Here is a 10,787-nt window from a genome sequence, read left to right as displayed (position 1 = left end):
GCAGTGCTTGGCCTGTCTGTAGGCCTACAGAGTCTTTGGTGAGAAGTGATTATGAAAAAAATAACTAAAAGAGCCTTAAAATTACCCTTTTGTGTTTTACTTTGGTTTTCTCCTTTTGCTTGTAGACTCCTGTGGAAATGTCCTTGTGGGGCATGCCTTCATTTTATATATTTTATATTGTTATTTGTAGTTCTTACATGCACATGGAGATCATCTTTATGAGTGATAAATACTACAAACAACAATATTCTGTGGATGCTACGTAATCTTGGTGGTAATGGACTAAACATTTGTGAAGCACATTGCCCCAGACCTGTGGGAAGCTTCATGTGTAATAACCTGTAGAAGCTTAAAGTTGTAGAAAGCAACTTTTTAGTAGTTTGAAATTCAAAGTAAGCATATTTCTCATATTTCTTCATTGCTGGAGATCTTTCCAATGATGTTTCTGGGCAGAAAAATTTCTTGAATTACAAAACCATCAAATATCTAATGTCTTTAAAATATTAGCATATACAACACCTTTTTCCTAGTCTGTGCATGCTATAGGTAGTCTGACTGTCCAGATTTTATCTAATTCAAAAGTATGGTGGTGTGAACTTATTTTTTGTGTGGCCTTGTATTTTATAGTGATCTTCATGTAAGCTTAAAACTTACTGCAGATACTCAGGAATTAATATGTTTGAGGAATATCCAGTGTGAAAAGATGTGTGCTTGTCTTCACAAAGCTTAAATATGGCTTTAAGTGTCTTGCCTTAGACCTTCATTTTTGTGCTTAATTAAAAGTTTAGATGGAGTGTGAGTTCTAAACATAATTATAGTGATGCTGAGACATGCAGAGCTGCCAGTATGGTGGGTAGCTTTGAATTATGCTGAAACTCGTGTAATTTGGGAGGGAGGTACAGGTTACATTTATTTTTATCAAAGTCATCTGGTTATAATTTGAGCAAGAGGACTGGTCAGAGGTCAGGTAATAAATCATGCATTTGTCTGTGCTATTGTCAGTTTTGAGGACTTCCTGAGCCAGTTTCATCTCCTAAAAAAAGCTGATAGTGCAAGTGTTGATGACCTCAGTGTGTGAAGGATTTTTTTAAAGAAAGACTTTGAGAGTTGGGTGCCTAAAGTTTGCCATGAAACCACATAATCCTGTCACTTAGCCAGGAAGTGCTGTTGGGATGTTGTGCATTCACTTCAATTGTTTTTTTGACAGAAGGTTCATTCACTACCAAGTCTCTTAAATGATTCTTGAAATTTCCTGAAATGTGAAGTCTCTCTGTTCTCTTACTTTCACTGTTCTTTACACCTTTGTCTTTCTCCTCCTTGATGTGACCAGTGCCTTAATTTCCTGTCTGTCTTGTCTTTGCAGAACTGCTTGGTGACATCCTGAAAGATCAGCCACAGGAAGCAGATGGAATAGACTCGGTGATTGTTGTGGATAATGTACCCCAGGTTGGACCAGACCGACTGGAGAAACTGAAGAACGTCATCCACAAAATATTTTCCAAGTTTGGTAAAATTATCAATGAATTTTATCCGGAAGCAGATGGAAAAACAAAAGGGTAAGTCATGGTAACTCCAACTGGAAAAAGGATTGAAACACAGCTCTGGCTTACCCTTGATTGTTAGTGTCAATACTTTATGGCCAGTTTTTAGGGTGACCTCATAGTCCTTACCATCAGCTTCTTCTACCTCAGCCTGTGCAGTCCTGACATCAGTCTCAGTGACAAACAAGTTCCTGAGGGAACTGAGAACCTTAACAGCTCATTAGGCTCCATAGTAGAGTGTGGTGGGGATTAATTATGGAAACAGTTTAGCTGGGTTTGGAGACAAATGTCTGTGCAGTACGACATGAGTTTTTTCTCAGTTTTCTGCTATGGTTAGTCAGTAAGTGAAAGGTCCTCTTGAGTTAAAAACCTGGTAGCAGTGGATGTGTTCATTGCAAAATAGACTGTCGGTGTCTGTAACAAATATTCCTAATATTGGAGGAATCCATAGTTTAGAAGGCATAAAAACATCAAGTTTTCTGGAGTGGAGGGATTATTGATTCTATAAGGTCAGTGTGAGAAGCATGAGAAAATTATTCTCTCTGTTTATCTCTCTCTGAGACACTGTCTGATGGTGTTCAGGATACCATTAGTTTTGAGTCTGCTGGGCTCCGAGGTAGCTTGGATTAAGTGGCCAGAAGGAAGCTGAGTTGTGTAATTGTAAAACAAGAGTGATGCTTTGAGATGCCTGTGACAGCAAGTTACCATTCCTAAACATGACCTGTTACTGGGAAGAGCTGTGGGTGTAACCTGCCTGTTCCTGGCTCTCACTGTTGTCATGGTTGTGCTGAACTTGTAGTCACCACTGGATCTGGCCCATTTCAGAAAGGATATCAGATTAATTGAGGTCAGGCCCAGACAGTTAAAATCTGTGTGAGCCTGTGGCCAGAATGGAGATTAATTGCTATTTACCCTAATTGGTTAGGGACAAGACAAGAAGTTATCTTGTAGATGCACTGTACTGAATTCTTAATTCATCCCCATTGTTTCTTCTTTATTATGAGCCTGTTTTGTAGTCAGCAATGTCTTCTACTTTGGTTTTCCTTCCTTGTAGGTACATCTTCCTGGAGTACATGTCCCCCTCTCATGCCGTGGATGCCGTGAAGAACGCAGATGGATACAAACTGGATAAGCAGCACACTTTCAGAGTCAACCTCTTCACAGACTTTGATAAGTGAGTGCAGCAGTTGTGTGTTATCTGTAGATTTGGGGATTATAATCCAGAGTGCCTGTATGGAGTGTAACCAACCAAATTGTTCTTTCAGGTACATGACAATCAGTGATGAATGGGAAATCCCTGAGAAACAGCCATTTAAGGATTTGGTAAGGAATTTTTTGAAAAGCAGAAAGAATATTCAGCTTAATATTCAATGGTTACTTCATTGCTGGAATATCCATATAAAAATAGAAATGATATGTTAATGGTGGTGTAAATAGCAGTACTGATCACATGCTCCTGTTCCTTCATGCTCACCATCATGAAGTGATGGGAGGAACTCAGTGCTTCTGTTTAATAGTTACACATAGTGTAAAGCTTAATTTACTCCTGTTATTTAAGAGTAAATAATAATTTTGCACAAGTCGTTTAAAAATAGATTTTCAAAAGCATCTTTTTATATATTCTTAATTGTTTGAGGCAAACTTTGGTGTTTGTTACCAGTTGGTTTGTAAATAGTCTGGTGGAAGAAAGGATAGTTTGTTTTTTCTTTGAAAACCAAATACCAAGTGATTTCTTGTTTAAAATAAATATTAAACATCATCAAACCATCTTGAAGGTCCACCTGTTCATGGTGTGCTCTCAGCCTCCAGCATCCAGCAAGTGGAATTGTTTAATTTCACTTCAAAAACTTGTTTGTAGTGGTAAGACCCCAAAGTTACATTCTCTGGTAAGACCAACTTCCACCTGCCAGGTAGATACTAATTTGTGGAACTTACTGTCTTAGTCTTTGACTCACTAATAGTCCTTTTGCTCTGTTTTTCTCAGGGGAATCTCCGATACTGGTTGGAAGACCCTGACTGTAGAGATCAGTACAGTGTCATCTTTGAGTCAGGAGACCGGACATCCATTTTCTGGAATGACATCAAGGAACCTGTTCAAATTGAGGACAGAGCAGTGAGTGTCCTGGAAGTGCTGGAGATTGCAGATACACTGCCAGTCTCCTTAATTTTATGACATTGCAGCTTTTTTAATTTAAAAAAAAAAAAAATCTTTCTCCCATTGCTGAAATAATTTTTTCTTCCTTGTGAAGAGTGGTGAAATCACATCCTTTAGAATTAAATTTAGCTGCTTAGGTAAGAGAACTGTGGAGTGAACTTTTTGGAGTTTATGATGGTGGTTGGGTTTTTTTTAAACTGGTTTATGATGCCCATTAGTTTCCTTCATCTCTCTGCTATAGGTGATTCAGAAAGACCTGAGAATGCAAAGTCAGAGTTTGAGGAGCACTATTCATTCGAGCTGAATATGTGCTTATGTTTGTTGCTTCAGATGACTCCTTGCTTTTGTGCTGACCACAGAGGTGTTAAAGAGGAATAGCTGGTTTGGTAATGGCATAAAAGAGGGAGAGTTAGTCTCCCTGTCTGCTGCAGGCACTGGACTTGCTGGGAACTGTTAGGACCCAGGAGCATTTTCCTTAATAACCACTGTGCATTACAGTAGAAGGAAGTTGGCTCTGGGATGGTGAGAATATTTGCTCATCACCATGGTCTCAGGATGTGGTCTGTATTGCTGAGACCTCTGTAACTTAGCTGAAGGTCCAGAGCTGTGTTGTTCAGAAAGTTGAAATACTTACCCTTACTTCTGAGAAGAGTATGTTCTTACCGAGGCTGAAAGAAGGAAACCCAGGCCATTAGGTGGGTTTAATTGTTACTACACAAAAGATGTCACTGTACCTGAAAAACATCTTTGGTGATCTGTAAGTTGGAAAGGTCTTAACTGAGAGTTTTCAACCTGAAGAATAGGTACTGTATGTTATGTGCATGAAATTAAACTCCACAATTATCACAGATCATGAGATGTTCCCTTAGTAAAGGGATTTACAAAATGTGCTGCTACAAGCCATGCATTAATTCTTTCCCTTTCAGGAACACAGAATGAAATTAAGCTTTTATGTGTACTTTTTTTTAAAATCCAGAGGTGGACAGAGACCTACGTCCGTTGGTCTCCCAAAGGCACCTACCTGGCTACGTTCCACCAGAGAGGCATCGCTCTGTGGGGTGGAGAGAAGTTCAAACAGATTCAAAGGTTTAGTCACCAAGGAGTGCAGCTTATTGACTTCTCACCCTGTGAAAGGTACAGAGCATGACATTGGTTTGGGCTGAGGGGTCAAAAGCATGAGGCATGAATAGCATCCTCCAAATCTGGAGTGCTGAAATTAATTCCTGAAGATTTCTTGAACATTAAGGAGCTCTGGAGAGAAAGATAAAGTAATTTCAGGACTGGGACACATTTTCTGTTGATGGTTTTCAAGTAACATATTTGGAAGCAGTTGGGTTTTATGCTTTATTGTAGGGAAGAGATTATTTACCAATGGAGAAATCCAGCATCCCTGTAGTTTGGGTTGGATAAGGTCAATGATTTATGTTTGGTTCAAAACCAGTGCTATTCTCATGTCAAAACTATATAATAGGTAACAGTGTATTTGTCGAGTTCCCCTGCCTTGTAACATCAATATGGAAAGACTTGCACATAAATCTAGAATCTTTTTAGCCAGAGGGATATCAGGGAAGCTTTCTCCTCCTTTATCATCCTGTTCTTATTTTTCTCTCTCCTGAAAAATCTCATTAGAGAAACTTTTGTTTCAAAGTGCCTGGTATTTAAATACTACTTGGGTGAAAGGCTGCTGGTACTGACATACTAGATGAAGTTTCAATAGTGAAATGGATTCTTTCTTTTGTAGGTATTTAGTGACCTTCAGCCCTTTGATGGACACACAGGATGACCCTCAGGCTATCATCATCTGGGATATTCTGACTGGCCAAAAGAAGAGAGGATTCCACTGTGAAAACTCAGCTCATTGGCCTATTTTTAAGTAGGTTGAAAAACAGAATTAGAGAGTTGTAGTCCCAGGCTTCATTTAGTAAAAAGGCAGTTCCAATTTAATGGCTTTTTTTCTTGCTTAGATGGAGTCATGATGGTAAATTCTTTGCTCGAATGACTTCAGATACCCTCAGCATCTATGAAACACCTGTAAGTTCTTGCAGGGTTTTTTTGCATAATCATGAGAGTAGAAAGTATGTGTTGAAATACAAGAATGTTACTAACTTGAAAATTCATCCTTTTCTCATCTTTTAGTCTATGGGTTTGTTGGACAAAAAGAGCTTGAAAATCAATGGGATAAGGTGAGTCTATTCCCTTGTAATCATAACTGTGCTCTTTAGCTGGAATCCTTTAGTCTGGGGATTTGTTATGGTGAGAGGAATCTTTAGACTGTTGACTAGAGCAAACAGCCTTACATGTTGAGTTGATCAAATTAGAGAAAGTGGCAAAAAGAAATGGAAAACTCTCCATTTGTTGATGAATACACTTGGTAGGTTCTGTGCTTTGAAATCCTCTTTGTGGTACTGCTTAATCCAGGGTCTATCTTGGGAGTCCTGTTCCTTGTCTACAAAGGAACCACACTGGAATGCAGTTAGTTAGGGAATATCTCCCTAACAAGGTGGTTGTGCTGGCTCAGTGCAGTGTGCTGTGTCTGCACAAGACACACTGACTCCTCTGAGAGTTTTAAAAATAATCTCTGTAAAGCAGCAAGAAAATCAAGTGTACCCAGGTGCAAGAAGATGGTCTCCATGGTAATTTAATAGGGGGGTTTTTGGCTCATTTGTTCCTAGATCTTTGGCATTTATTCTATGTGTAATCCTTGCTTTTTGGTGAGATATACTGATTGGATAACATTGGTGATATAGCAAAGTTAAATAGCTGCTTAAAGATCTGTTTTGGTATCGTTATTAAATTGCCCTCAGTTATATGTCTGTGCCTGTCTTTATTATTGAGAGTTGATCTTTGTCTGCAACATTCAGATACAATGAGGAAAGTGGTTTCTGCTTGTAGCATCTCTAACTAAAAATTAAAACGGCATATTTTTAACTTTGTTCCTGTAGAGATTTCTCATGGTCTCCAGGTGGTAACATAATTGCTTTCTGGGTGCCTGAGGACAAAGACATCCCAGCAAGAGTGACTTTGATGCAGCTGCCTTCTAGACAAGAAATTCGTGTGCGGAATTTGTTCAACGTAGTAGATTGTAAACTGCACTGGCAGAAGAACGGGGACTACCTGTGTGTGAAGGTAGACAGGACTCCCAAAGGCACACAGGTACATGAATTCTGATTTTACTGGTAAAATTTGGTTCTGTCTCATGCTTCCTTTTCTTACAGTACTGCCTTTCAGTAGAGGCAGTGTAAATTATATCATGTCAAAGCTATTTTTAATTTTTTCCATTTGAATTTGAAGCATGTGGAAAGCAAAATGTATGTAATGTTTGCATCCAGGATTTGCTTTGACTTTAGTGGCCTCTTGGTCTCTGAGAGGTCTATGCCTCACCTCTTCTCCTGCTCAGAATTAAGCAGCTGCTGAACAAGATGTAGGTCAAGCTGTGTAATGTGCCACATGTTCATCTGTCTTAATTAAATTTTATAACAGTCTGAAAAAAAATAGATGCTTTTGTACAATTCTGAAGTTATTCTTCGTCAGAACAAATTTGGGATGTTTTTTATAAGGAGGCATATTGTATTTATTTGCTCTCATTAAAGGAATAAACCTTGACTCACTCTCATCCTGTGTCCTAACAGGCTAATTTTGGAGTTGTCCTTCTATGCCTAGTGATAAAATTATTTACTCTGCTGTTTTTGTGCTGGATAACAAGCTGGTTTTGGCCTTTACAGGGAGTAGTGACCAACTTTGAAATATTCCGCATGAGAGAGAAACAGGTGCCAGTGGATGTGGTGGAAATGAAAGGTAATGCCACGTAGTTCCTTACTTTTGAGCTTGAACTTTTTTGTATAGATCCTTGTGTTTTCCTTACAAATTCTTGTTGGCATGTGACATAATTAGGACTTCCACTCTTTGGAAAAGAGCTGGATTGTTAATGTTTCAGAATGTCTCATGTAAAAATGAGAAATCAAAACTTCTGGTGCTTTTCATGCTTGTGACTGACTTGGAAGATGACAGAAGTGAAAATGTGTTATTAATAAAGATGGTAAGGCTGACAATGAGTGTATTTTGTAGAAGATGGAAGACTTAGAGCTATAGTTAGAAACACTTCCCCTAACTCCCTGCAATTGCCTTATCAACGTGTGTTTTAAAAGAAAGTTTGTTAACTGATGGGTTCTCTCTCTTCAATATCTTAGTTTTCTTTGGTAGCTAAAGAAAATCAGAGGTTTGTATTGTCCTTTAACAGAGTTTTGGATCCTCTTGTTACAGAAAGCATTATAGCCTTTGCTTGGGAACCAAATGGAAGCAAGTTTGCTGTGTTGCATGGAGAAACTCCACGAATTTCAGTTTCCTTTTACCATGTTAAAAACAACGGGAAAATAGAACTCATAAGTAAGTGAAAAACAAGTGAAAAGTGCAGATAATAAGGATTTTGCATGGTAGAAGATGCAGTAAACTCAAAATTGTGGCTGTTTGTGATGTCTTGTGAGAAATTGGCGGGGCTGATGCTTGCAAGGTAATTGATGGCATTGGACTGAGATCTCTTTCTGAATTTGCCATGTTTCTTTTCAGAAACATTTGACAAACAGCAGGCAAACACGATATTCTGGAGTCCCCAGGGGCAGTTTGTAGTGTTGGCTGGCCTCAGAAGGTGAGTGTTGCACAGGTTGCTGAACAGCACCACATTCATTTTTAGGAGGAAAAGAACTACTGCATCTCACCAAGAAGTGTTTGGTGTCCTTGTGAATGTTGATTGCAGTAATCCTGATAGAGCTGTGCAAAAGCAAAGGCAGAGCAGAGATGCAACTTCATGATGTAGCTTAGTCCTTTGCAGCTTTCATTTCCTATTTTTGCCACATCAAATGAGGAATGCATTTTTCAACAGAAAAGTGGATATTTAGAAACACCTTTCAGCTGTTCAAGTTAAATACTGACTGAGCCAATCCAGTTTGGACATGTATGTGGCTCTTGTGATGCATTTGTTGTCAATCTAGTGCCCTTTCATGGGCAGTGCCTGTTAATGACAGTGCTGCTTTTGTGAAAGAATTATCAAGAAAGTTGCACTTCCGAGCAAGTGAAAATGATTGTTATTAACTAGTCAAGTAATACTTGCTTTCACATGCTTTCAAACAAGCACTGCTGTTCATCTTAGTGGATGAATTATTTCTTTAATCTTTTCTTCACTACTCTGTCTAAGCATATGATTGTTCAACTTTGGCTGTAGCTTGCCTAGAGCATGTTTTTACTGTAACTTTAACCCATTTTATTTGTATTCTTAAGGGTCACTGAACATGGAAACAAAAGTGTCATTCTTACGGGGTGTTTTGTTTTTATCCACCACGTTGCTTTCCAGCCACAGAGACTGGTACCAACCTGTCTCGTGGCTGCTGTGGGAATTTGTTTGTAATGAGGATTTGTAGAGATGCAGCTTATGAAATGCTTTTAAAACCCCAGGCTGTGCTGGTGTGTAAAGCAATGTCTTGTTTTGCCTGTGCAGCATGAATGGTGCCTTAGCATTTGTTGACACGTCCGACTGCACCATGATGAACATCGCGGAGCACTACACGGCCTCGGATGTGGAGTGGGACCCCACGGGCAGATACATTGTCACCTCTGTGTCTTGGTGGAGCCACAAGGTACTGATGCACCTCTTTTCCCCACCCCCGCTTGCTCTTCCAGTGGTACTGGAAAGGACTTTTGATTAGGAAGAGAAAACGAACGCCTGTCACTGGTCAAATGACTTAACCTGCACCGCAGTTTTAAACATTAATTTCTGAGGACTCCAGTGTTAAGTTAAAGCTTATCTTGGCTGAGCTGGTGCACTGCTCTTCCAGGTGGACAATGCATATTGGTTATGGACCTTCCAAGGCCGTCTGCTTCAGAAAAACAACAAAGACAGGTTCTGTCAGCTGCTCTGGAGACCACGACCAGCTACCCTGCTCAGCGAGGATCAGATAAAGGTAAGGTATTCCAGGGCCTTTGTGCTGACATGGATTTGGTGTATCAAGCATACTTGGTTTGCTTCCTCCTCTTGAGGATGAGGCTTGTTACACAACTGCCTTTTGCCCTGAATGTGTGAATGAACACGCTGCTGTGTGAGACCTCATTTCTGGGAATGTCTCCAGATATTAACTGTATTGTAAGCTCAAAGTAGAAATGGTCACCAGTTGTTCTTACAGTTAGGGTATGATGAAAGGGTATAAAGAAGAGTAAGATTGAATTTTTTTGTTCAGACTTTGCTAGTTGTGTGTGTACAGAAGCACTTATATGATCTATAAGCCAGGAAGAGCAAAATTATAGTGAAGGGAAATTGCCTACCAGAGAGATGTTCTTCAGAAAGGCATAGCCTGCTTAGGCCTGCCAAAGGAGTTCTTAGAGAAGATGGTGGTTGTAATTGCTAGTCTGATACTCCAGTTGAAATAAAATTTCCTGTTTCACAGCAAATTAAGAAGGACCTGAAGAAATACTCCAAGATATTTGAGCAGAAGGATCGCCTGAGCCAGTCCAAAGCTTCAAAGGCAAGACACTTTTGAAATACATTATAGATTAAACTCTTGTAGCTTATCCTTAGTTGGCAGTGGTGATAGGTAAATTACATTTCCTGTATCGCAAGTGTTCATTTGAATCCAGATGGTTAGAATTAGTCCAGTGGGTAGTTCAGAGAGGTGCTGCTGTAAAGAGTCTGGAGAGGAACTGGTGTTACCTCATTAAGCAAAGGTGGTAAAATTTTGGAGTTCTCAGTGTGTTGCTGCATTAGCCAGAGTTTAAAATAAGAAAAGCTCTTTCAATTAAAAAAAAACCTCACCAAAACAGCATTTTGATTACAGAAGAGGATCTTTTTTCTTCTGAATCAGTAGAAGGTGTTTCTGAGAACAAAGCTTGACTCGCTAAGGAATGCCTGGCGTGCGGGTTTGGTTCCGTGGGAGGTTTAACCCCTTCCTGCCCCCGCAGGAGCTGGTGGAGCGGCGGCGCACGATGATGGAGGAGTTCAGGAAGTACCGCAAGATGGCGCAAGAGCTGTACATGGAGCAGCGCAACGAGCGCCTGGAGCTGCGCGGCGGTGAGGCTCGGGGGCGGGGCAAAACCACCGCGAGACCCCA

General features: G+C 39.9%; 1 protein-coding gene across 1 annotated transcript in view; it reads left to right on the top strand.

The window, feature by feature from the left end:
• Positions 1–1,338: 1,338 nt before the first annotated feature.
• EIF3B (eukaryotic translation initiation factor 3 subunit B) overlaps positions 1,339–10,787 on the top strand; it is a gene marked incomplete at its 5' end in the record, with an annotated part of 11,554 nt that continues 2,105 nt past the window's right edge. Inside the window, 16 exons of the mRNA XM_017734294.1 lie at positions 1,339–1,556; positions 2,596–2,715; positions 2,807–2,864; positions 3,526–3,654; positions 4,673–4,830; positions 5,438–5,569; positions 5,661–5,727; positions 5,833–5,879; positions 6,639–6,849; positions 7,419–7,491; positions 7,957–8,079; positions 8,260–8,338; positions 9,185–9,323; positions 9,522–9,647; positions 10,128–10,205; positions 10,639–10,747. Of these exons, the coding sequence (XP_017589783.1) occupies positions 1,339–1,556; positions 2,596–2,715; positions 2,807–2,864; positions 3,526–3,654; positions 4,673–4,830; positions 5,438–5,569; positions 5,661–5,727; positions 5,833–5,879; positions 6,639–6,849; positions 7,419–7,491; positions 7,957–8,079; positions 8,260–8,338; positions 9,185–9,323; positions 9,522–9,647; positions 10,128–10,205; positions 10,639–10,747 (1,867 nt within the window). The remainder of the gene's footprint in view (positions 1,557–2,595; positions 2,716–2,806; positions 2,865–3,525; positions 3,655–4,672; positions 4,831–5,437; positions 5,570–5,660; positions 5,728–5,832; positions 5,880–6,638; positions 6,850–7,418; positions 7,492–7,956; positions 8,080–8,259; positions 8,339–9,184; positions 9,324–9,521; positions 9,648–10,127; positions 10,206–10,638; positions 10,748–10,787) is intronic.

The sequence above is a fragment of the Corvus brachyrhynchos genome, unplaced genomic scaffold, assembly GCF_000691975.1.
Source record: "Corvus brachyrhynchos isolate BGI_N302 unplaced genomic scaffold, ASM69197v1 scaffold5, whole genome shotgun sequence".
In the NCBI taxonomy this organism is placed as follows: Eukaryota; Metazoa; Chordata; class Aves; order Passeriformes; family Corvidae; genus Corvus; species Corvus brachyrhynchos.
Note: the sequence above shows the minus strand (reverse complement) of the source record. Positions and strands in the feature narration are given on the sequence as shown.